This window comes from Echeneis naucrates, chromosome 13 (assembly GCF_900963305.1).
Source record: "Echeneis naucrates chromosome 13, fEcheNa1.1, whole genome shotgun sequence".
In the NCBI taxonomy this organism is placed as follows: domain Eukaryota; kingdom Metazoa; phylum Chordata; class Actinopteri; order Carangiformes; family Echeneidae; genus Echeneis; species Echeneis naucrates.
Window position 1 is genome coordinate 7,466,522 of NC_042523.1, and position 27,451 is coordinate 7,493,972.

At 41.8% G+C, this 27,451-nt stretch overlaps 1 protein-coding gene across 3 annotated transcripts in view; it reads right to left on the reverse strand.

The window, feature by feature from the left end:
- The window catches only part of frem2b (FRAS1 related extracellular matrix 2b), a 49,996-nt gene that overhangs the window by 6,614 nt on the left and 15,931 nt on the right, over positions 1-27,451 (reverse strand). For all 3 annotated transcript variants that reach the window (XM_029517285.1, XM_029517284.1, XM_029517286.1), the window contains exons 3-16: positions 18,907-19,053; positions 14,770-15,000; positions 13,088-13,213; positions 12,130-12,381; positions 4,338-4,487; positions 3,240-3,449; positions 2,923-3,120; positions 2,637-2,801; positions 2,275-2,457; positions 2,053-2,183; positions 1,761-1,916; positions 1,177-1,480; positions 841-972; positions 387-718 (exon numbers count right to left, since the gene is read on the reverse strand). In XM_029517285.1, coding sequence (XP_029373145.1) covers positions 387-718; positions 841-972; positions 1,177-1,480; positions 1,761-1,916; positions 2,053-2,183; positions 2,275-2,457; positions 2,637-2,801; positions 2,923-3,120; positions 3,240-3,449; positions 4,338-4,487; positions 12,130-12,381; positions 13,088-13,213; positions 14,770-15,000; positions 18,907-19,053 — 2,717 coding nt within the window. The remainder of the gene's footprint in view (positions 1-386; positions 719-840; positions 973-1,176; positions 1,481-1,760; positions 1,917-2,052; positions 2,184-2,274; positions 2,458-2,636; positions 2,802-2,922; positions 3,121-3,239; positions 3,450-4,337; positions 4,488-12,129; positions 12,382-13,087; positions 13,214-14,769; positions 15,001-18,906; positions 19,054-27,451) is intronic.

The following is a 27,451-nucleotide window of genomic DNA, read 5'->3' on the forward strand; positions in this document are numbered from 1 at the left end:
TGCTGGTTATTGACTTTCCACTTTGACAAGACAAAAAATTGGCCCTACCAGGAAGAAAGAAGGTAGTCTGGTTAGTCATTACTGCTGAAGTTAAAATTGGTCTCCTGACAGTAAAGGATGATTTCTCTTGAGACTGATATTTACTCAGATGTTCAAAAGAAAACCAAATTGGCACACAGGATTTTTAATGTGCATATAAATGATTAATCAGGATTGAAGATGAAAATCAGGTAGACTTGTTAGAGGACAAAATAAACAGCTGCTAAGTCCACATTCCTGTCCTCAAGGGGTTCCTCGGGTTTATTGAATTAACTCCATGAACCTCATGTCTAGAGATGACAAAAGGGGTCAGGGGTGAGCTGAAGCTCAAAGGTGGGGCTGCTTACCTGTCCATCAGTCCCGATTGTGCCTCCACAGTCACTGAGCAGCTCAGACATGTCATAGTAGCTGGTGAATTCCCACAAACAAGCCTCATAGTTCAGGTTTCTGTAGAACCGTAGTGTACTGGATCCCCTGAGGGAACTGCTGTACTGGTAGGGTGACGTCTCACCGATCACTTCTTGATTTTTGGTGGCTTCAGTAAGGAAGCCGTGGCGAGTCTTGACCTCAGTGTAATCCAATAAATTAGAGCACCGATGGTGTCCAACGCGTGTACCATCAGGACTCAGTGTGAGCTCAAAGTTAGAGAGGGGTCGAGTGGACACTATCGGCAACATACCTGGGGGAAGATACATACGTAGCAGCTATAAGTCATGTTAAAATAAGGATGACCTGACAGCCTACCTCTGAGTGATATTTTTATTGGGGAAACATCATGTAAACACAACTGGTTATTCTTACCGTCAGTGTGAGGCATGATGACAGTTAGTTTGATGAGGTTGGGATGGTCTGTGTCTTCCGTTCCTGTGTATCGCAGCTTGGCAGAGAAGGGCTCGGCCCCCACAGTGCCTACAACTCGAGGCTGGCACATTCCTGTAACCACACGAGGAAAGAGAAGAACAAAACATGAAACGCCTTCTTTGCCTAAAAATCCTCCCCTGGAAGACCTTTTATTTTTCAGTTTTACGTAAGCGCAAGCACAGCAAGTTCTGTGTTTGGAGGGCAAAACGCAACCAGCAGCTGCTTATCATGTTCAGTTATTTTCATAAGAGGCTAAACATTTGAACCAGCACTCACCCTCTTCCATACTGATGGCCACTATGGGACTGCTGAGCTCCAGACCTTCATCCCCATTAGAGTTCACAGCTCTGGCGGCACACTGGACCCTCGAACCAGCCTGGAAGTAGACTGAGTCCAGAGTAATTAGCTTCGAGGAGGTGAAGAAGGTATCAAAGTCAACTTCCCTCATGGGGCTGGTAACGCCATCGGGGCCGGTGGGGGCGCTGACAAGCCAACGGTAACGGGTCAAGGTGTTGTTGATATTTTCGCTTACGCAGATGGAGCCTGTTTTGTCATAGTCTGGATACTTCGGGTTACAAGCCTTGAAAGGGAAAAAAAATGATACTTATGAATGAGCAGCAGCCAAAAATTACAGAGGGTTCTAAAGAAATTATGTATACGGCTGATGAGCTGTAGATGAGTAGCTGAAGTGATAATTGAGTGTGCACATTTGTTCAAATACTTATTAATACTTTATGAAGATTTTTTTCCTTTCTAGAACTGCACGTGTGAGGCAGAAAGCCTCACTAAGTGAATCATTAACACATCAGTGACTGAAAGGTCTATGACTAAGTATTTAGTGGTCTGATGGACAGACATACAGTGACACAAATGACGGGGTATCCAGCCGCAGGGAGAGAGGCCCTGGTCTTGTCAGCGTCATCATAATGCAGCAGAGACACCACTCTCGGCACCGAGGGGAAGGTCACATCGGCCATGCTGTTGGTCTCCTCGATATAGATTATAGCTTTGCTCATCTGTTGATTGACAAAGCAAGGGCAATTAAGAGGAAGCAAATGGAGAAGAAATTGCTGTTGCCTTGTAATGTGATCGTTATCCAGGTGGTTACACACTTGACAGTGAAATTGCACACTAATTTGGCCTCGTTTTCACCTTTGTTTCTGCAACCATGTTCTCATCAGGCTTCAGGTGGACAGTAAATGCCTCCCTCATTTCTCTCACACCATCGTATAAAACCTCCACTTCCACATAGTGCTCCATGTCACCCTCTTTGAACACAATTTCTGTCAAGAAAGGAGAATTTGATCATTATTTCTGTCTATCTAATTTCGACTGCTGCCGGCCAGATAACACTCTCCTGGCAGAATTATTTACCTTGAGATATGGGATGGTAGTCCTCTCCTGAGGTAGCAGATCCGTCCTTGGTGTGGACTCGGACAACAGAGACCTTGGAGGTGTCTCCAACACGAAGCACAGGGATCTTCACCACAGACACTTTCCCCTTTTCCTTTGGCTCATTCACATTGAATTTGGTCTCTCCAAATCTGATAACTGCCTCTGACAAAGCATTTCAAATAGCTTTAATTTACTGAACATAACATCTGTGTTTGAAATATAATAAAACTCACAATGTTGAATCTGATCAAACTTAAAAATTGCTCTAATCACTCAATAAAACATGATACAATAAACTACTGCCAGGATCATTGAATGAAAGCAAAACACAACATTCTTACTGTCTGCATCGTCTTTAATCTTGATGAGCGTCTCATTCTGCCTTCCAATAGACGCCCCAAATGGAGATTCACTCTTGGGGCTTCCTAACACAAGACGGAGCTCTTCCTCTTCCTCATATTCTGTGTCATCAACTAATACCAGCACACAAGGCTTTTCAATCTCTCCTGAAAAAAAAAGAAAAAAAACAAACCCAAAACACATTAAAGGTAAAAGATATTAACATGAAAAAGGAAATAAAACACAAACCATCCAAAGGGAAAGTTGCCATGTGTTTTGCTACGCCACCTGGCAAGAAGGTGATGATGGAGGCATCCGTGTTGGGCCTCTCACTGAAGTCCATCATGACCTGGGCTGTTCCCTGCCTGCTGTAACATCGCACCGTGGACCTGTAGCTGATGTCTCCGCTACGGTACACAGTGGCTGAGATCTGCCCCGAGTCCTCATTGCCCACATACACAGCATTGCGGAACTGCACCTTCGGCACTTTAACAGCAAAATTAAACCCATAAATCAACACCAGAAATGTAGTGCAAACATCATATATCACCAGACCACCATAACCTTTTGAGTAAATTTTGATTGTCTCCCAGATTTTGACTCACAGTCAGACACAGAGTCGTTGATGAGGATTGTAGACTTGCTCGGCTCCCCAAGGATCCCATTCATGGGCATCCGCAATACCAGCTCAAACTTCTCTGGCCCCTCCAGCACCGGCTGGCCCAGGTCATCCAAGATGGTCACACGAAAAGTCTGCATGGTGACCCCCGGTGCGAAGTCCAGATTCCGGCTGATCCCAACGTAATCTACACCAGCTGCTCAATAAAACAATATGGGTCAGCTGTATTTCAGTGAGGAGAGAACAGATGGAGCTCACGGGAAATAGTGGATGCAGTAAAAATGGACTACAGTACATGATTTCATCTCTACAGTAGTCGAGTTACAGCATAGTTCACCTGCGGATGCGAGGCTGTGAGTAAGATGAAACGACGTGCCCTGCGCGCTGACAAAATGATGCTTTCCATCTCGTGGTCAGTAGCAGAGAACAGTTGGAATTTGTTGCATGATTAAAGGAGCACAGGAAGAAACTGGATATCTCCCAAAGCAAAACTCAGGTTATTCATTTGCGTCTTTGAAGAGACTGGGTATCCAGAGCTCAACCTTTGCCCGCAGGCGTTTCTCATGTACAGGCTTATATGTGCTGCTTGCTTATATACTGTGCTGCATTTAATTAGATGCATGTTGTTTTAATGGTTATAATACAACTATGGTATGAATCTGTGCAGGAGGGAGAAGACTGTCTGAGGCCAGGAGATAATAGGGCCTTTAGGGAGGGCTTGAGTTAGCAACCAGTAGTGCAAACCAAAGCGGTGACAGGCTAAATAATGGGGATCAATTTCTAAAGGCCTGTCCTCACTCACACCACCATGATCTTTTTAACACTGTGAATATCCCATGGCTACAAGGCAAGGGCCCAGCAGAAAAGCCACAAACGATCTCCTCCAAACCAAAAACTGTGTTTACATTCCTCTGGCCATCCACCCAAAATAACCAGCGTTATCATCTCCCCGGACTCTTGAGCTCAGGAAAACAAGAAGTGACAGGATGACGACTTAAGTCCATTGTTTTCTGTAGTTGATACATCTAGCAAGGAATAACTCTATAAATCTGTCAGAGAAATGGCTCCTTGCATGCACACATACCCTCAGCTGAGACAGGCTCTGTCTTTCTAGAACGCACTGTGACAGTTCCTCCTTTGGAGAGATCAGTCCCCGTCCTCCACACCTGCACCTCCACAAAGCCTTCGCTCTCATCCACATGGTAGTCTGTGTTGCCAAAGTAGAAGACGGGAGCTGGGAAGAACAGCGTTGGAAAAGTGAATGGGGTGAGGGAAAGCAAACAGGAGGAAGTAATCCATAATCATCTTTTAGCTGTTTCACCACAGGATACTTGAATGCCTGATGTAATTGCTGAGTTGAATCTGTAATAGCTAGCATACTCCATAAGATTACCTCTGATTACAGGAGAAAATGAGGGAATGCTTCCACAGAAACATCAGAAGATAGTAAACACTGTAATTGTAGCCTTTAAACAATGCTTTCTCACTTCCTGGAATAATGTTTTGGGGGGATTTATACATCTGCCACACAAATTAGATGCCAAAATTCAATCTGAAGGCAGGTTGAATTTCCTGGTTTTGTTCTAGATGAGCCTGGTGCTCGGGCTGACTTTGATACTGATGGGTCTGAGAGTCAGACAGGAGGCCTGACAGGAGGTCTGGGGGATGTAGAGCTCAATGTGCCAGCCCAGGCCTGTCTGACTGCAATTAGTGTTTCTATGCGGTGAGATTCCACTGCAGCCAAACTCACCCACTGTTTTTCTATTTAACCCTTTCAGGGCATGTTTCCTCTCAACAATGTGCAACATGTCATAACGCTCGTGAGTTGGCTTCTTTAAAGACTTGGACCTCTGTGATTGTTCCCTTTAGGACATGCAGTCTGCTACTGTGTAAGGCTTTCCAACACAAAGAGACTATTAATGGACTTTTGGCAGTCAGTCATAGTCCATTTGAGCAATACAGAAATAGCACAAGTCGCCAAAAGCTGTAAGTAATCCAAAGAAACCATTTTTACATACAAAATGCTCACCTTCTCATCATTGTTATGACTAATGTGAATAAGCTCCTACTGAGTAGCAAAAAACTGCGACTGTGACCATTAATGAATAAATTAATTGAACGGTGATGGCCATGGGCAAAGTTGTAGTTTCCATGACAATGGATCTCTGCACCATCTCTGCTTTGCACCTACAAAAAAGGTATTTGGCTGCCTCTCATCACACAGTATGAGGCAAAAAAAAAAAAAAAAAGATTTTTGTTTGAATGTGAAAGTTATAAATGGATAAAAAAGAAACTAATCAATACTCTTGTAACTGTGTTATGATTATGTTCTCTAATGAAACCAAATAACAAAAGTAGGGTAAAAAAAAAAAAAAAAAGAGAGAGAGAGAAATTAGCTGTCAACAGTGCTAACAGGCACAATTGCTAATCAGGAAAAAAGGGGCTTTTTATTTTTCACTATATGATTAATCTTTTATGTAATTTGAGTCCCAGACAATATTTCATATTTTGATGTGGTCTCCTTTGTCAGTAACGGCTCCACATTAGCAAGTCGAGACATGTTCTAAAGGGGAAATAGTCTTTTTATTCAAAGCTTGGTCTGTGGATCACAGAGCAGACATCTCTGTGGTTATAATAATGTTACTCCCAAGTGCAAGCAAAGGACAGAAAATGTTATACTTTAATCTGTCCTGAGAGCACAGCCTAGGACAATGAGTGCTGCATCAAGAGCCTTGCAGCTGCCAGAGTTTCTCTCCACAGAGAAACCAAACAAAGATGGTTTTGGCTGCCTGCACTTGGTCCCAACAGGAGGAGTAATCAGATCTACTAGCCTGCGGATGGTAGCCAGGAACTCAGGCCCTGTTGTGCCAATCCAGTAATCAGATAAGGTTTGTGCAGCAGACAAATAGTGAGCTTCAAAGAGCTATGCCCTATTAACTGAAAGGTAAACCACTGGCTCTTGTGTTCTTGCAGCACCAGCCTCCTATGACACAAAGCACAGCTAAGGTTACCTGAACGTAAGCAGAGCTTTCTTTAACATGTAAGGTATATAAACTCACATTTATTCAGAAAAATAACTTCAAGTTGCCATAACTACTTTGTCTCTGCAAATCTAAATCATGTCTTAAGCAATCATAAAAGTCAAATTCTTGATGTTTTGATTGTATCAAATTCCAAAAAAAAAAAAATATTGGTATTGGTATTGGTTTTAAAAACAACCCAGATGTTGTATTTAAGAATAAAAGATATGTACCAGAAATAACAAAACCTTAGTTATAGTCATAATGCTGGTCAATGTATTGTGCGACATGCCAGAATAGCATAGGCAAACCAAGGAAATATCTTTACTGCTGCATATATACGAATGTAAAATGCAAGAGGAGGCACAGGGAGAGACACGGGCATCCCTGAGGGAACTCTTGCACTCCCACTGACTGCTTGATTTTACTTGAACTTTGCATGACATTCCCACAGCGCTAAGTGGCTTCTCGAATGGTGGGATTCAATTCAGCCCTGGCAAATGCTCTTCTTCTCACTGGGTTTTTCGACAAATATCTCTCCAGCTGCAAACGCCTACAAGGGCAGTTGCATGTTCAGAACAAAATAACCTATAACTTGTATCATTTACAACTGTGGGAAATCTGAATTTTCAAAGCAGGCTCTGGATTGAACATCTTAAGACTTGTCAATTAAAATCGTCACCTGTCTGCTTAAGTGCTTTGGACATCTGTTTATATCTGAATGAATGGGAATCCAGGTGAAAGATAATGACAGGGTTTTTGGGTTCCCCCTTGATTCATGCCCATCCAGGATATACAGTAAACTCACGGGACCCGCCTATCTTAAAAAAAAAAAAAAAGAATTTTTTTTTTTTTTTAAAAACACCTTATAATCATACCTTTAGAACCAGAACAAAATTTACAGGCAACCGAGACAAGGCTATAAATGCATGAGTCATGTCCTGCTGTACAAGCATTATCATGTCTTACAGCCCCAACCACCAAAACATTTTCCCGGATGCAGAGTCAATATCAAACAACAATTACATCTGCAAGAAAGAACAAGTTTCTCCAAGTTTGTCACAGGGAGAAGCCAGAGTACAAGCTGAAAGGATGTGACCAGTTATGTGCAGATGGTTCGCTGCTGGGGAAAAATAGCAGGTACTCTGAAGACAGCAGATGTTCATGAGCGCTACTGTAAAATTCCTGGACAGCCTGTAAACTTTACAGTGTTTTAGTGCTTCAGTGCCAGAAGATTTAGCGTTACGTTGCAAAAGAAAATCATAATTCATTACTGATTTCAAGCAGAAGATCTATATAATCGTGTGTCTGTTTGTGAATTAGTTTCAGGCTTCGGCATGTGTGTGTGTGTGTGTGTGTGTGTGTGTGTGCCTGAAGTTTGAAAGGCTCTCAATGAGAGCTTTCTATTAGCAATACAGAACAACATAACCTTTTGTATGTGTGCACAAACTAATTGCCACACTCCCTTTTATTTCTGTCAATTTTTGTCTTCTCTTGGTGTTTACTATTTTCTTCACAGCCCTGCTGTAATTTATATTCTGTTTGCCAGGTCTGTAGCATAATTATTTCATCCTTTTTTTTTTGGGGGGGGGGGGGCTGCTACTGTTAATGTTTTTAAATAACCTCTGAGCTTTGTTTCTGGATTACACCCACGTCAGGTCAGCTGCAACTTGGGTGTCATGATGCATTTTTCAGCAGATATTTTATCACTCTCGATACTACGAAGCAGACAGACAATCAATCTGAGGTTAAGGTTTTCAAGGCAGCTGCTCACTTTTCGCTCTGGGTAATCCAGCCTTGTTTTACAGACAAGTTTGCAGAGTTGTGTTATCTTGTGAGGGTTCACACTATCCTTCGCAGGTCACCACCCTGCTGAGTGGACAACCTTAACAACCTGCAGGGATCAAAAGTGCAGCAGGCAGACAATGATCTCTTTCCACCTTCGTACTGATGTTGACTGACAATTGTGTTTGTTGGAAGGTCTGGTCAAGCTCAAAGGATACGAGTCGAAAACTTTCCGACACGGGCAAAGTTTAAAACTTCACCCTACCTTGATGGCCAACGTGACATGTTGTTAAGAAGGTATTTCTTCACTTGCATTCATGCTGTAGCATTTTCACCTTGTCGGATGATATTCAGGGGTAAAGCATCAGATGATGGAACTTGTCATCCATAAACTATCCCTTAGATATCTCTGTTTAGATTGGAGTATTTTATTTAACAAAACTACTTCGGCATGTAATCATTTTTCAGTTCATTTGTGTTTATTTTTCATTATTTGGATTAGTAAAGGTTGATAAAGTGGTGTTTGCATTTTTTTTTAGAGAGGAAGCCTTCACTTACAGACAATGATCATAAAGGAGGAAGGAGTGGGGCAGAATATCTGGAGCTGTACGCCTTCACAAATTGCATGTAAGTTAGTGTGGCGCTTAGATATTTTGGTGAAGTTGTAATTATTAATTTGAACTGGTCTTAAAATTAGCCTTGAATTGATCATCATCCAGGCAAAGACCTTCAGCTAGCTGATGGCGCTCCCTGTGACCTTTCCTCTCCCTGATGTACACACATTGATTTCCTTGTGTAAATTTGGAAAAAATCTCTCATGCTTGATCATTTTGATCATTTATGACGTAAGGTCACAATTAGGCTGAGAAGAGGTAATTCCAGTAATTCCAGTGGTTGCCAGGTGACAACTTGAGAAAAAAAAAAAAAAAACACACTGCAAATTGCAGGTTTTGATACAAAAAGGCAGGTGGTGAACAAACACGCTTTCAAACTGTCAAAATAAATGGAAAATCATTTTCAAACCTAATTACTGGTTTATACTATACTGAAATATCAGAGCATGTTCAAAGTGAAAGTCCTGCAGTGTCAATTTTTTTCACATGGTTCTTTTAGTCATGCCCTCTATCAGACATCACTTGCTGCCAATTTTCCTTCATAGATGTTAAGATGCCAAATCTGGCAGATTTAATTGCTCTCCAACTGTGACTGAAGCTCCGCCAATTAGTTAACTTACTGGAAATAAAACACATTCTCTTTGCAGGTCTTCCAAGTCTGGTTGCTAGCACATTAAACTTCACTCGCCTAGGTGTACTCACACAAATTCTCAGATTAACATCAACTCCTTGGCAGACAAAACGAGCCCCATCCCCCACAGTACTTGTGTTTTCTCTGCATGCTTGTAGCGTCGTAGGTGGCCGGGGCTGTGCATTTACACGGAGGAGGGAGTGCATTCAGGTGGTGCCCTGTGGCTTCTAATCGCATCATATTGTACTACCCTGATTTGCTGCCTTGAAAAAGACAATATATTGCTGACGTGCACTTTTGCTGATATCAGTAGTGTGCGTTACAGGAAACAAGGTACTAACAGGTGCTTGGCCAGGGGCACACTGTTTCCTCCCATGTACAGGACCCACTGGACAGCTATTCCTTAGAGGGATGACAAAGATGGATGTGATGCCCCCATTAGTCTCCCTTCCACGTGGAGAGCAAGTGGAGTTAGGGAAGGAATGTGGGTTACTTACTTAAATTTAATCCACAGCAAGGTTAGGTGTGCTGAAAGTGGGAATGAATCTAATGCTGCCTTCCTACTCCTCCAGACAGGAGATTGGTTGTTCTCTGCTTTCCTCAGAGCTGGGCTATTTACCATTTATTTCACCATCAGAGCTCGAGCCATTTCATTATCACCTCCTTCAGGGAGACATTTCTCCCAATTCTTCACAATCCATTTATTCAGTGAATGCTGACAACCTAAACACTCTCAACACCTCATTCAAATTACACTGGGAGGGTTCACCGTGCCAGTTTAACATGTCTTCTGGGTGAGCATGTGTGTATGCATGTTTACAGGCAATCAATCTGATGTCAGAGGCAAGGAGAAAATAGCTCCAGTAGTTTCCCTTCATGATACTCTGGAAGTCTTTATAAATGAATCTAATCAATAATTAAAGCACACTTCCACAAAAAGGGGGATGCATACGCTCATGCTCTATAGGGGCACTCCTGTGAATTTGCTGCTTTGTGACCATTTCTATGCAAAAGAAGACTTTGAATGTCACAGATCATGTAAGAATAGACACGAGTACAAATTACCGATTCTAATTATGAATTCTAAGATGCACTTAGTGTCCTTCCACCCTGTTTTTGTCTGATAATACACTAAGGGCCTGTAGTGTAGGCAAGGCCCTGCCAGGAGGTCTTATATCTGTGGAGTAAAAACATTTTTAGTGCATTTTAGAATGAATTGGCTTTTTGAGCTGCAAAAATTGGATTACTCAGTCAAGTCAGTGTTCATAACAGTTGAGATATAACAGCACACTGGCTGACTATAAAGTCTGGGTAGTTATAAAATAGATTTCCTTCTTCAATGCTATGAAAATGCACTTATGGATGAACATGACTATGTTATTTATCAGTTGTACCCTGTGAAAGGAGTGGTTCCTTAAACCACTAGCCCTTTGCCTTTGTCCTACTGACGCCACTTTCAAGGCAAAGTTGGCTTATCTTATCCTATGTACTATTTGCTAAAACTTTATTTGACTCCTTTCCCTGTTCCAGAAACAGCCATAACCCTGAATCTACACATAAATGTCAAGCAAATGTATGTTGCTGAATCAGAGTCAAGACATTAATCAATTATATCTCCAATCAATGAGCTCCCGGCAGCTGTGAAGACATGCATGGCTTGCACTCTTAGAGTCAGAGCCATCCATAAAGACCACCGTGTTTGTAAATGTAATAGCTGCAGTGGTAAAACGTGCCTTTGTGAGGCGGTAAGGCCATAAGAACTGGCTGTTGAACATCTTATTAAAACTTGTGTCTCAGTGGCTGTCTTGGCAGTCCGGAGTGAATGAGGTGAAAAGGCCCTGTGGTCGCTCTCAAGTTACACCGGACGCCGCTACAGTATGAAAACATTCCAACCACGTAACCTCGTCCTTCCTCGAGGAGGTCAAACAAATCCACTTGAAGTGCGTCTGCCTTGAATCTCACGGGAACAGAAGGGGAAAATAACCTGTTATACAGTTTGAAAACTGCTGGTGACCTATTTACCATGTGTTTTTGGACAGATGCATCACATCCCCATAACCTGTTGTGGCAATTTCATGAAAAATGAGCGTTGTCATGCTGAGGAAAAAAGGTTCAGGTTCAGCTTTGCTTGCCTGCGATCACAGTGACTTGACTTCACAGCAGTGCTTTCGGAGATAGTCTGAGTGATAGGGAACTGAGGAATGGCCGTCAGGTGTTGGGGAACAAAGAGGCGTCAGAAAGATATGGGTGACTATCGCCCCTCCGGTCTGAGCCTGCAGATATGAGATAAAGGCTTTGCTTCCAGGAAGCCAGGAGCCTTGCACACTATAAATGCTTTCTCTCCAAGACATTGCCAGACAGGTCCAAACACACATTAAAAAAAAAAAAAAAAAAAAGATTCAAACATGTGTTTCACATGTGCACCATCATGTTCTCTGTCTGTCTGTCTTCCCACCTGCCTACACCTGTTTTAGAGTCGCTCTCTGCATTAGTCTGTGCAGCTAAAAATATCACATACACAAAATGTTTTCAAAACTCATTTCAGCTACTGCCAAAATGCTCATCCATTACACGTATAAAACTGAAGATTGCACACATACAGTAACACCTAAGACCAAATAGGTAAGAGTATTTTCTGCCTTTAAGCAGAATTGGAAAAAACCTTCAGGGATGAAAGGGGAAAAAGCACCAAAGCCTTGCCTCAATGTCAAAATGTGACAAAGCAATTTAATAATTGGAGCCTTTTAATTGCTTGCACATGCACGGGCTATTTCATATCTTATTCCTATTTATTTCACACTTGAGATCAATGAAATGTCATCTCACCGTCATCGGAATCAGGAATAATTGCGACTCTGGCAGTAGAAAACTCTGAGCCCAGTCGGCCCCCCATGGGCATACTGAGGGTGACATTGAAGCTTTCCTCGTCTTCATACAGGGAATCGTCAATGATCACAACCCGGCAGGATTTCTCCACCTCTCCTTTGTCAAAACGCAAGATACCGTGATGGTCCTCAGGCCTTGAGATGTAATCAGAGTAGGAAAGCACTGTGGTAGGGATGGTGCCTGTGGCTGAGACTAAGTTCACAGAAAACAGAATTACAGAGTTAATGATCCAAACTCTTCCACAACACAGTATAGTTTTTATCAAATAAAAGCTCACGCATAAACACCTTTTTCCATGAAAAATGCTTATAGCCATCACCAAAATAAATTGAATAGCTTGGAAATAAGTTACCGACTGACTTTTATTCAATGTCAGAGACATCACCGTGGTCTTAAAAAATAAATAAATAACCTTTGCTCTTCAGTGCATTTTATCATTTACAGAAACAAATCCAACATGGATCTCGTTTTCTTTGGACTTCCTTTTCCATATTTAAAGGTTATATCTTGTGAAAATCAAACAGCTGTCATCAAGTCAGTGATGAAAGGCAGACCGGCTCACAGTTCCTCATTTCTCTGATGCAATGATTAACTGTCGCCTTGCACCTACGTTTGATGTGCAAGAATGTAATTCTTTCAACCACTAAGCAGTGCAATCCAGTGCAGAAGTCATTAGTTGTGCTTCAGTTATTTTTTCACCTTCTTTTTTTTTTTTTTTACACTCACCATCTGCTCCTCTAAGTCATGGCGGGAACATGAGTGATAAGCACCGGTGTCCAGCTGAGGCACCACTTAATTCCCTCAAGAAACACGGTGATTGTCACTTTAATCATTATTTGTCTTCCAGAAAGTAGTTTAGAGAGAGTTTACTGCTTAATTTTGGAACACGTTATTTTACCTTGCTGGGTATAACAGACAACCATGAGTTCCTGGCTGACATCCCCGCTCCTGCGTATAGGGATAAGCAGCTCACCGATGTCTTCCTCAATGTTGTACACTGCTGAAGGTATGAACACTGTGGATTCTGTATGCAGGAAAAATCAGATAACAACAAATTAGACCATCTGGGTGATATTGTGCACATTATTTGAGCCGACTAGCACTTGCGTGTGGTTGGCACCCCTGTAAATTCAATGCAATAAACTCAACATGAGGTGACTAGATCAAATCATCTGTGATATTATTTACAGCCTGTGCACTGAAAAAATATAGGTACCTCTCTACTGATGTCAATTCCGTCATTTTTTTATCAAAACCTTCCATCTTAAATTTATTTATTTACCTGCAGCAAATATTTGACTTATAAAGGATGAGGCAGAGAGATGGTGTTGGTTATCGACCAGGTAAGTTATATAGAAAGATGTAGAAAATGTTATATGCAAGATAATACAGGGAAAAGAATCCCTGTGTACGACTATGTCTCTCAGAGTTAGACTCATTTAACAAACACAATGTTTGTGCTTGTTATTTGTAATATATTCCAGAATGAAAGTGTGTCTTCAGTGTGTATGCAGATAGAGATGCATCAAACAATTTGTCTTTTTTAGCTCGTTTTGCTGGCAGCTCTCCTGTGGAATGAAAAAAAGCTTTATCCATATTTATATCATGTAATTCTCTATCCCAGCTCTATAACACTCAAGCTGTTTTTAGAAACACCGTTCATCTGTTGGAGCGGCGCTTCTCCCATGTATACATTATATTCATCTCATATGCAAGGGAGGTCAGCACACATTTAACTCCACGTCCCTTTGACCTTGTTGTTAGACTGCTGTGGAATTAAGTAAATTCTGCCCATAAAGGCTCTTTGCTCTTCACACATGATTTATCGAAGTTCATGATCAGGTTTGGTTCAAGATGGCCCTCCACCCTCCCACCTTCAGTCTACATTTGAATTAATGTTGTATCTGCAATATGGTGCGCTCAGATGGCCTCTGGCATGCAGGCGAACACATTTTGCCAGCCAATCCAGCCAATGAATGCACAACAGAGATGAAGGCAGGACCTAAAATGAGATATTTGCTCTGAGAGAAAATGATATTCCTTCAGAGTCTTCTATTTACTTTTAGGTGAGCAAATTTCCCTAAATGCACTGCTGTCCTTTTATTCTTTCTTTATCTGTTCTTCTCATTCTAACCCAGAGAGAAACGGCTTATAGTGCACATGCTGTTGCCAATAGTTTGTCATGGGTGTGCCGCTCAAAGAGGCAGTGCTACTTTTTCAAAATAAAACTGACATCTTTGTCTCTCCTGCAATGGATTTCCTTTTGTTCAATGACAGTTGAACAGCTGTGGAAATTGATGGGTTTGTCATGACATCAAATGCCCAATGATATTTCACATCTGAAAAATGCTCTGCTGTCAATCTCCACTGTAGCTTCCCTTGTAAGACCTGACTATGCTGTGATGTAAAGTCCATTGTCACTTCTTTATAGCCCTGTTATAGTCCTTCAAATAGAAAAACTATTCTGCTTTGGTGGCTTAATCAAAAGGATAAAACTATAATCTAATCAATTTAAATGTAATTACATCAAAGTATTTGAATTATTAAACTTCATTCCTGTACAGTGAAATCATTACTGACCATCATCTGGATCCAAGATCTCCACTGTAGCAACCTCTGGGAATTCAAGGGCTGCCATCACTGGCTCTGACAGAATGATCTGGAAGGTCTCGGACACTTCATATTCGCTATCTGACAGGATCCGGACCTTCCAGGTGGCCGTGGTCTGGCCTGGGTTGAACTGCACCTGTTTTTGAGATTTGCCCCGGAAATCTTTGTCTTTTTCTGCAGTGCCGTCCTTTGTTGCGATACCTGGGGTAGGACACGGGAAAAAGCTGGTTATTTTCATAATCAAATCGCATTCTTTTAAAATAAAACACCACATCAATGGTCACATTCAATCAATAAATAAGTACAACACAGTCAAAGTGCTGCTATTGAGCTCCAAGTAAATCAAGAAACTCTGAACCACTGATGGTCTAACCTGGAAAAATCTGCCCAGTTTGGGATTCAGTTTACCACCCCCAGAGTTTGAAATGACTGCGGTGAGAATAAAGCCAATTAATCCCCCGTGTCAGCCTGGTCTCAGCAGAAGTAGATGGAGGGTGGCTTGCGTTGTGTGACCTTCAGCATGTGAGCTGTTTGATGGGGCTTACAGTCACTACGGCTGTGACCCTGGCAGGATTCCTGTTGAGAAGGAGCACTGAAGCCGGTGAAATGTCACACAGCCTCTCCATTGTTTTTGTTAACTGGTCACACAACACACAGCAGGGGTCTGGCAATAAACTGACAAGTTCATGGCAAGACACCCGAAAGCAATGCAGTCTGCTGCCACAAACGCAGAAAAAAGAAATTACAGGATGAAAGAATCACTTGAGGAACAGAAACCTGGGGGGGAAAAATGTTTTGTTTGTTTAACTAAAAGAGAAAGTCGAGGGAAAAAGCCACCTGTAAGATCTTCAATAGACCCCAGATTGAGAAACGCATGCGTTTGAGTTTTAAAGAAAATTATCCTTCTGTTCTTTGATGAAAATAAAAAGTGGGCTTTGATATGCAAGTAGAGATAGAAGGAAAAGGCCCCTGCACATATGTGCTGAGATAAAATGGTCAAGCTCAATGGAGTTTGAAAAATCATCAGTCTTCAAAGAGTGAATAGGAGAGTAGAGAATATGATTTTCTCCTAACTCCAGCTACTGAGCAAGGCTTAGATTTTAAGGGCCGGATAACAGCAGTCACTCTGAGGCTTCTGAGGAAGGTGGAGCGTCCGAACCCATGCCACCTTCACCCTGCACATTGAAAAATGAAGCAACAGTCCACCAGTGGGCTCCTCAGATCAGCGTTCACTCAGACCAGTCTGGGCAAAAGAAGATATCTGCGGTCTTTATAAGAAGGCACTGGCCTGTGATCAGTCGCTATCGCATCTCAACACCGAAGAAGATGGGAGGCTGGAATTGTCATCCTGCTCTGGTGGCCTATTTATGCTGGTTAGTCAAATCGATTTGCTTTTTCGTTTTTAGGCTCTTTTATCCTCACCACGGCAGAGGAAATTATTACTGTGAGGAAGTAATGAATGCCTTTTTAACATTTGGTTACTACAGCACTAAAACAACACAAGTTGTGTACAGTACCAGCAAGGGGGGAAATACTGCAGAGTTATTTTTTGAAGCAATTAGAAGAAAACTATCCTTCAAATTTTGTTTGGTAACTTTTTTTCTTGTTCTAATTATTTGGACCTCTGGGTAGCTTTTGTTAGCTTCTGGAGATTTAAATATACTAGTGGTGCACACAAAAGGTCAGACAAATTACAAACTGGCGCTAATGCAATAACACACCAATCTCTTCAATCTTTTAGTCAAGCGTGCAAGTACTCGTTTTAGCTAGAAATTAAAGAAGAAACATTCCCAAGGCTTTTTAACAAAAACAGAACAAAAACAGAGTGATGCATGATCAGAGAATATCCGCCTGAGGATGTAAACATGTTTTCGCTTATTGTAAGGAGAATGCACTGAGTGAGAAAAACTATATTGTTATTGGTGTTTGAGGACACTGTTAAAATAAAATGATTCTGGCTTGAAAAAGGCTCTAAATTGCACCCTCCTTTGTGTGCTCCATCACCAGCATGCAGGGGTGCATCATCCTGCCTCCTCCACTATTATTCCACTTCATGTTGCTTCAATCATAAGAAAATTACACTGTTGCTGACTGCGCCAAGGCTGGGAGGGGGGGGTGGTCTCTGTTCTCAGGGTGGGCGGTCTGCCTCCTGACATACTGGTTGGGTTGGGGTTAGTCGCGGGCCTTGGCGTTGGGCGGTGGGCCCCTGGCTGGTGGTGTTACTCGGTCTGAGGTGCCCTGGACTACATCTGCACAGGGTCTGCTGCTCCTTTCATGGGTTAGGCCTGTGGCTGTCTGCGGCGGGTGCTGGGGCTCCTTCTGTTTTGGAGGTTGCTGGGTGCCCTAGGGCCTTGGTCCTGACCTACCTGCTATCCTGGGCCGGGGGGCGTGTTGTTCTAGCCCCCCCATGCCAGCTACAGCCAGCTACCCACAGCATCCAAGGACAAACCGTAGCATGCACATATACACACATTTGCACTGGAAATCCTGCAACCAATGCTCTCGTTGTTTCTGTTGATATTGTTGTTGCTGTGGTTGTTGTTTTTGTTCTCTCTCTCTATCCACTCCTAAGCCTCAGCCCGTTAGCTTTACCAATAAGCCAACACCATTGCCAACAAAGTTAAACACAGATGGCGACAGGAGTATGTCAGACTCCTCCTTTGCAGAGTAAAACTGTTTCAGCACACCAAGGCACCAGGAACATTAATGCTGCCTGCCCCAGCTGCTGAACAGGAGAGGTTAAAAAAAAAAAAGAAATGAAAAGAAAATTACACTGTGAAAGGCTACAGTTTGGATTTGAAAGCACACAACTGTCAGTTTGGACATCACAGGATGTATGGGCATATATCTGCTCCAAGTGCAATTTCAAAGTGGCCCTCCTTTATTTTATAATGTAGCCATTAATGAAACAGTAGTGACTTTCTAGAGAATCAGAAGAAAGGGCAATTTATCTGTTCGCTGTTTTGTTGTTTAATATATGCAGACAAAAGCACTGTGGGGTCATCACACAAGCATTTCATTTCCATTTCTATTGTTCTTGCATCTTGTCAAGATAAACAGCAAAGTTCTTGTTTTCACAGGTATTTACTCCTTAGTGTGCATTATGATCAGCAATATCCGCCTGCAGCACAGTTTACAATGATATGCCTTGTGTGTATTTTATTTATTTTATTTATTTTATTTATTTTGCACAGTAGATATACTGTGCAGTGTGAGAAGCTATAAAGGTCACGCAAAATTTGCATATTAGCACAGATAAATTTCATTAGTCCAAGACCCTGGGGTATGCAAAGATATATAACACAGTACACTGAATTATTCTGCAAGATTTGGCCTTTAACATTAGTTCATTTTAATCACACCTCATCCATGTAGACAGAATAAATGGCAGCACTAAAAAGGGCTATTTGTGCCAGTGGTAAGAACTCCTTCAACTCATGGAAGCTCACAGCAGCTATTTTTTTAACAGAACGAAAGAGGTATTGTTCATTTAGTTCCAGTTTGTAAACTGCCCTGACTAACATTTAGAGGGGCATCTTTCCATAGCCACCACCTTCGGGTGACCTTTCTCATGTGCACATGGAGCCTCCAAGTGATTGTCTTGCACTTTTGTGTGATTGGAATGTAAATACTGGTGAGAAGAGAGGTCAAAGGCCATGACCTGTGTCACTCTGAAGGGTGTCTGGGCGGGCCTTGGAATTGTCCCTAAAATATAGGAACGAGTTGTGTGGCACTTGATTATGGCGGTGTGCCATGGGGCCCATGCTATGTCAGTCAGTAAGTTTTCAATGAATAGATATTTTCTAAAAGTTAAAAATAACATGAAAAAACTAAGAAATGTATTTTTTTTTTAAAGATAATGTCTTAATGTTGGTTATTTGGATAACTGAAAAGAAATTGTGGATGGTGAAATATTTGTCTGAGAGTAAAGCAGAAAGTTAGTAGTTTCTGGTGTGGATGCAGAATAAGTATTTCACCACACCAAAACATTTTTTGAACATCGTTTTAGGATATAGTGTTTTTTAACATGCTGTTGACACTGTCATAACTTTGTGATGTCACAACAACAAAGTGACCGCCCATACCCATGTCTGTATGTCAACTTACTGACAAATGATGTTTCCCCCAGGTAGCCGCGACGTTTCAACACCACCTCCAGGAACTTGACCTCTTCATCCACCACGTAGTGTTGCTTTTCCAAAGAGATCCAAGCCCAGTTCAGACGGAAGTGCTGGTTTTTCAGCTTGTTACCCCCTGCAGACAAAACCAATGAAGTTAAGTTCAAGTTAAACTTTAAATGTCTCCCTATACTGTAAGTGTTTGTACACCAGAAGAAAAACAAAGAAGAAATGTCACATGGCCCGGTTAGGATTCAGTAATCGAACACGTTTTGAAAATTTCCATAGTTATTTGTGGAAAGGAAACACCTTAACACCTCATATTAAAATTACTTCTTGGATCCCTTAAGGACTGCACAGCATATATGCAAAAGAAACCATGTCTGCAACATCTAATTGCTTCTTTTCTAAGGTGTCTGTCTCCCTGCCTCAACTGGGTAATTTCAATGGTATACATTGAAGCTGAATTCAAAGGCCAAGGGTACACTCCTGGACGGTGCAGCTGCTATCATTGGAGCGCAAAAATCCAAAACAATGCACACAGCCGCCAAGCACACAGACAAAGACAGACAACTGGAAAGATGCAGACATACTAAGATACATGGAAACCACATCACACTTGTATTTGTAATTTCCTGGAGCATTACTTAGCTAATTCACTGGTTCCTGAAACTCAGCACGCATCCACCCAACCACACAGTGAGACATGCTGCCTGCTGTGACTGGATAAGAATGGTGAGATCCACATGACTGAACCACTCAACATCTGGCACCTCTAAAAGTGCTGGAATAATGGTGAATTTGCTGGGGGTTTCAGAGTGCTGCCATTTGTTTGTGTAAGGCACAAGTGAGAGTCTCTACAACCGCCCCGCCCCGATTGTTACGGTCAGTAAATCTGTCACGTGCAGCTGACCACTCCACTGTGCCTATTTCCTTCCTCAAAGGGCACAGTGAGACCTGTACACATTCACCCCGGGTGTTTCATTAAGTGTGAGAGGACATGCATTTAGCTTTTTATGTCTGTGTCTGTACTTATGTAAGATGCACCTGTCAACAGCTTTTCCCTTTGGGCAAGTAGTGTGCAAATTTCCTCTCAGAGTAAAATGGGTCCTATTTAACATTTAAAATATCAAATTTATGCTTCTTGAAAAGGACATGCCAGAGCCGGTATAAATGAGCACAGTCAATGGCATTCATTGTAATCCTTTTTCACTCTCCTCATTTAAAACCAACAACTGATTTGAATGATTCACTTGAATAAATTCCATTCATTGATGAGGAAAACATGGCAGACATGAGGTCAGGAACGCTGAGCATAAAGGTACAATACCTTTTTGTAATGTACCTTTGCAGGTCTGGTAACCCATACTATAAAAATTCTGGAAAGTAACATCTACAGAAGACTTGTAGATGACTTGCTGAACCAGTTCAGAGCAGATTCCAGTCAGAGATGTCAAAACTGAGGAAAATAGAACTCAAATCTGTAGAAATTGTGATTGTGGGGCTAAAATAAGACTATAAGCTGTTTTTATTTTTCACAAGAAGCCTGAATCATTTAGACATTTGATGAAATTGTCACAAACAAAATGTTTTTCTGTGTTCGACTTGTGTTGTTATTTGACTTCAGATGCTCCATTGCAATACACTAGTGTACAACAATAGCCCTTACTTTATTTTGATGCAAAGAATTGTTTCCTTCACATCTTATATGAAGACATAAACTAGATTAAATTACTATTTTCTTTCGATAAAGCTGCAATCCATTACATTATCCCCTTAACTGGTGAAGCTTGGAGAGTTAATATCTATCTATCTGGAAATGTGACATGTGTACAACTGTGCCCCTCCAGTCATTCAAAATAAGCTGCTACTACTGACACCAATGAGTGTGTGTAGAGCATTTTGCAGTGTTATGCCAAAGTGCGCATAGCTTACAAAATAAGTATGAGGCACATCTACTGAACAAACCCTAAACACCGCAAGAAATGTTGTTAGGTAAGGTATAAAAAAATCCCAAGCAATATAGTTATAGTTGATTGGAATGCAGATGATAAGAAGAACAATCTAAAACCTACTTCTGATGTGTGCAGGAAAATCACATTTTCTACAGTAAACAATTTTTGGCTCAGTAAACTGAGTTTAAAACAAAAACTGCACATGTAAATGAGGCCTCATTGCTTGTAATGGAGACGTTTTATGAAAATGTAATATATAAAATAAGTCATACATTCTTGAGGTCTACCACAGGGTAGGATTTTTTGCTTCCTGTGTGTTCCACATCAGTCTTCTGAAGACAGGCGACCTGTGCATGACAGGACCTCCCGACTCTGTCTGGATTAAAGCCAGCAGCGTGGCACGCACGCCACCAGTAAACACTGCATGTGTGATCCCTGAGTTGTGAAGGAACCCGTCCTGCACTGATATCAAGGAAACAGAGAAGGTCTTGGCAATTTATCCGACTTCACACGTTGGCATGGGCTTTGTAATAGTTATTGTATGGTGGATATTCTTGATGTCAAATATGCTTGTAAAAAATGAGCAAAGCAGAATATATGCATCGCATGTCTACAATCAAACACTGAGATGGAAACATACCAGCACTGTGTTGTTGGAAGTTTGTGCTAAGTACCTGACACATTTCAATGACAACATTAAACGGTGACATGCTTAGCTAAATTATTTACATTACACTGAAGAAACAGTCTACACATCAAGCTAAGCCTCAAAGGAGCTGTTCAGCTTCCCAAGATTAATCATGTTTAACACCTGTTTCCTTCAACGGCATTAACAAACACCGTGTGGCTCCATCAATTATTCATTTTTCATATCCAGAACAGTCTGTCAGGGATACATCCCAAAGCTGCACTTCCAAACCTGAAAAAAATATATTTTATGTCCACAGTTTATAAGACATGACACACAATTCCTCCATGACTCAAGCAAATATTGAGTTTAGGAGTCCTGGTAAAGCTGTTGTGTGGCATTTGGGGAACTGGGGAGTGGAGGTGCTCATTTCCACAGGACCGGTTCACTCCTCCAGATTTCTTTCTAATTAAGATAAGCAGGGGTTTGGACCAAGTCTACTTCAAAGAGGCCCCAAGGAAAACACCAGAGTTAATCTTTAACCAGTACTCACAGTACTGAGTTGGAATTTACTGAATTATATTGTTATCTTTCATGCGTGCCTCTTTGCACTTCTGGGCAGTTCAATGCAGCAACAAGGATCAAATGAAGTGAAAACATCACGTGAGCTGATCTAAGTACATTAGATTTACATGTTTATATTTATCTTATACAGCCATGCAGCATATTCATATGCAATGGCCATATTGTATGCTAACAATCACAATTCATTCATTAGATGGTTGAATTAATTTATGGTTTGAACCTCTGTGGAGTTCATTTCGCCACACAAGCATGAGTTCTCTCCATTCCCATTTTGGATGTACGTTGAGAGACAGAAATCTTTTGAGAGGGGCCAAAAAATGTGAGAGGCTGGTTAGAGTCTGTGCCAACTTAGTGCCCCTGTCTCCTCCCTGCATACATGTTGCAGACAGCCCATATTTGGTCACCATCAAGCATTGTGGGGCCACGATGCCCCAGGACCCTCGTCTGTTCTCTCAGCCAGGCAGACAGACTGGCGGTCCTTTGCACAGAGCCAGCACCACACTGATTAGACAGGATAAATTGGGACAAGCCTGTGAATCCCGTTCAACGGACACAATACATCTAAAAATACTTAATGATCATATACTGCAAATGGACTTTTGATGCCAGCAACCTCCCAAACCATAATGTCAGTGTCACGCAACATAATATGGAGATAATACAGAGATAGTATCGAGTGCACATGACCAAGAAGCAGTGAAAGCGCAGAGATTTTAGTTTAGTGGGAGCTGTGTGAACAGAGATCAGACCACAGTGGAAAGGAAAAAAGCCACAGTGCCTTCAACATGTTTTCATTTAATAACAAATGCACACTCTGAACACTGGTCAAATATATTGTCTTCCTGTCCAGTCTAGTCAACATTTTTAAACCATTTACACTTACATATGCAAGAAAAGGGCATTTTATCTTCCTATACTCGGTTTGCTTACATGGATACAACTATTTAATAATGTGTAGGCTGTAACAAAATGCTGGAAAGGGGGTTTTTACACCTGCACGGGGAGCCGCAAAGTCTTATGAAGCAAATTTAAGCACCTTGTTTACATCAATTCATGTATAATTCTTGTGGGCCTGTGACTCTTTCTCAGGCATCTCTGACTTCTTAGACCTGGATGGTGATAAGGTTTATATAACTTATTATTTGATCCTGAGCCAGATGTTGTGCCATTTATTGAGCAAATTGCTGTCGAGTTTTGCTTAAATAAAGATGGTTTTATACTTATGGTCCCCAGTAGATGATTCTTGACCTTTCATGTGACTGAAAACCGACTAAACCTTGACCCATGACAGTGTGCTCTAAAAAAAAAAAAATAAAAAATAAAAGAAAGAAAGAAAGAAAAAAATAAATAAAGGATGGGCCAGTGCATTTTAAGACACGTGTCATTTTCTCTCACAGAAAATAAATCTGTAAGGACAAAAAAAGGCTACGTCATTCCTTCTCAGACTGTTATGGGAGTGGGACTGGCTTGGAGAAATACACATTTTAACTTTTTAAATTAAGAAATGCAAGATATATGGTTAGCTGACAGAAGTTAGGGAAAATCAATATTTAATTCTGGTCCCAAGGAACAATGATGATTCATTTTAGGGATGTAGTGTAAACATACTCTGTCATCGTAATTTATTTTAACTCCATAAAGTGGGTTGTCTTTAAGTTCCATAATATAGCAGACCATAACAGCATACTTTTCACCTCACCAATTAAGGGAAAGGAGATCTGATAATCCTGCTGAAGGAAAGAAAGCACATAGCAGAGTACGGAGCGAGCGAGAGAGAGCGATATGGTCTAATCACCCTAAGCCTTGTATCAGCAGTAACGAGTGGGGAGTTGGCCATGGCTTGAAAGATTTAGGACTGTTAAGATTTCACAGGCCCTAAACCCTTTTCTATCGGCACAGCCTTTCAGGGAACCGCTCTGCTGTAAATTTGATCACCCCGCAGAGTCCATTCTTGCTTCTGTCGCCTCTGTGTCCACTCTAACACAGTGTTCACGATATTTAGGGGCCCACAAATAAGGCCAAAGGCGTTTCTGGACAAAAGTGCTGGGTCAGAGAGCCATACAGGGCTTAAAGCAAGAAAGGCTTTGCTCTCAGCAGGTAAACTTCTTTGAGATTAACATCTGAACCACCACCACTATAGAGGGGCTTTAACTCTCAGCGCTCTTTCCATATTTGGAATACAATGGCTAGAATTAGTTGTGTGCTAAATTCACACTGACCATAAATGAATATATTTACTGAAGCTGTTTATAAATCTGATGCATTTATTGCACATGGAATTTATTTCTGTGGGAATATAAACAACTTGTTATGTTGGTAACAATAAGAATAAGTTCTTTTCAAGGTTTTTCATTGATATTTTTGCCAATACATAATATTTTTCCTTTTGTGCAGCCAACAAAGCTTACAGATACGAACTTAGATTGACAAACTATTATCTCAGAGTGCATACACAACCATGACTGTTAAATTAGACACTGAATAGCTTGAAATTTGAAAAATGTGTCATTATCCATCGAAGGACATTTATAGTAAGGGAAAGCAGTGTAAAGAATAAGCTCTCAGGCATCATCCTTGAAAGCATGACAGAGAGAAAGAAACCCTTTTGATTCCAAATCACAGGGCAATGTTGCTGCTGAAAACGGCTCTTCCAGGATAACGAAGTCGGAGTTCCTTGCCTGAGTGGAAAAGTAGTGAGGAATTCCCAAAGCTCTTATGTCAAAGGGGGCTCCTTTATTGGTGGCTCAGGACAGAAATGTGGTAGAGGAAATGCTGTTGTGAAAGGTCACTCTTGTCCTGGGAGTCTGTGTGTGTCCTCACACACTGCCACAAATGATGTCATTTGTCATCAGCAGCAAAAAACACACACAAACCCCACATGGGAGCACTTTAAGTGGAGAGATATTTTCTTTTTTTGAAGTGAAAGTTTTTGAGGAGCCTTTAAAATTTGTTTGTTGAAAAATAATAATGAACATTTGAAAAAAATGCCACATGACAGAAAAAAATGACTACACTGGCTATTTACTTGGGTCAATATTTCTCAGGTCAAGAAACGGCTGGGCTCACTTAGGCGCAAACATACTGGGTTTACAATCCTGTTAGCCTCATGTGGAAATATTATTTGAAACAGACCCTTTCCAAAAATCTCAAGGTTTAGCAAGCAGCCAACTCTGGATGGCCAATACCGCAGAAGATCTCCACTGTTGCAGGTTGTGGATTTCCAACTTGGAACACAGGGTCCTCCTCATGGCTGCATCCAACAACCTCCTGCTGAATGTCAGCAAGACCAAGGAGGTTATTGTTGACTTCCACAGAGGCCACACCCAACACCCGCCACTGACCATCGACGGTGCTGCTGTGAGCAGCACCAAATTCCTGGGGGTGCCCATCGGTGAGGACCTCTCCTGGACAATCAGCACCACATCACTGGCGAAGAAAGCTCAGCGGTGCCTCTACTTCCTGCGCAAACTCAAGCGGGCAAGTGCTTTTCCAGTTGCATCACTGTGTGGGGTGGGAGCTGCACGGACTACAACAAGAAAGTCCTGCAGCGCATAGCGAACACGGCTGAAAAGATCATTGGTGCCCAACTCCCCTCCCTGCAGCACATTTACACCACCTGCCTCACCTGCAAAACGATGCAAGCCACCCTGCACACAATCTGTTCAGTCTCCTGCCCTCTGGGAGGAGGTACAGGAGCCTCCTTTCCCCACTTACAAACAGCCTCATCCACCAGGCTGTGAGGATGCTGAATACTCTCCCCTCTCTACCTGCAGCTCCATCCACCAGGCTTCCAGAGAGCTAAAATCTTTGCACCACCATGCCACTTGCACACTTGAAAGCTACAGCTGCTATATTGTCTTTGCACTATTACATTTTTAAATATTTACATTATTTATTTTATTGTATACAAATAAAACCTGCTTCTACTATTCTACTTTTCTAGGAGGATGATGAGTATTGTATACTGTATCACTGCATGGGCGAGTAAATAAATCCATTAACCACCCTTGATTTTTGGAATCCATCCAAAAGAGTCATAAAAGTGGGTGCTGAGGGCTTGCTCATTTCAGTTGTGTAGGTGAGGGTAGACAAACCCTTCCTTGATTGTCCTTGAATGGCACTCCTGTCTGTCAAAGAGGACATACCCTCGTGTGTGTTAATTAACAGACAGCCACGAGGGTTCGAGAGCAAAGGCCTGAATAAGACATACCAGGCGAAACAACAGCAAAAGGCTGCAGGGCTTTCTTTGGCATTCACATCTAAAGGTCATTGTGGACTTAAAATCAAAGGTTTCTCACTCATTACAAGTCACTCATGTACAGTACAAACACCCCGGCAGCCTCTGAGCCAAAGTTACTGAAGTACCTTCTGTGAACTGCTGAAAAAGATGAGTGAGATGGAAAAGGGGGAAACATATCTAGAACCCAGCTAAAAGAGAACACCATGCTACTCTCCCTTCCAGCTTAACTTGGAAACCAAACAAACAAATTTCATCTCTTGCCAGACACTTCCTGACTTAAGAGATGAGCTCATGGAGACAAAGATCTGTCGCCCTCCCAGGAGCTGAGAAGCTTACATTGTTACCACCACCCTTGTTAAATGTACATCACCTCTCCATTGCTGCTGGTGACTGAATTGAAAAGAACACAGATAGGGGAATAACAACGCAAGTGTGAAAATGTCCGAGAAAACAAAGCAGCATAAGGATGCAGGATGAAGGAGACTTGACAAAGAGAGAAGGGGGTGGGGGTACTTTTTCTTGACCCCTGAATGCGCAGTGTTTGCTCTCTTGTCAGACCGAATAATGGTGGACTGTTTGCTGAAAGCAGCAGTGTGAGGCCATAGAATATAAAACCCAATCCCAGTCCCACAGACCCATGAGCTCCATACTAATAGAGTCGGGTGTTTGTCAAGGCTGTTCACAGGGCCGGTTTCATTTATAAAAGCATGTTTCGGCTGCATTTTCACAGTTGTTACTTGCAAATCCTCACATGTAGTAAGGCTTTTGCCCGAGAGGAAAATGCTGCCTGAAAAGCTGAAATGGTAATTCCTAAAGAAGTGTTAAATGACACTTGCTCCTTTGTTTATGACTGGTGAAAAAGAGCTTTTAAGTAGAACTGTGCAAACCTGCATGCTTAAGATAAGCTTGCAAGTCTGCATTCAAGAAAGGAAGGGAGAAAATATCTGAGGATTTAGTGTTGTTATTGTCTCCTCCCTCCAACATTGGACTGCAGATTAGTCTGAGTCTACATGGAACAAACCCCGTTCAGGTATTTTAGAAGAAGATTTACGGAGGCTTGCAAATTTTTACCTGACGCTCAAACTGCAAATATTTTTCCATGGATTTGAATCACCACAAAAACTGC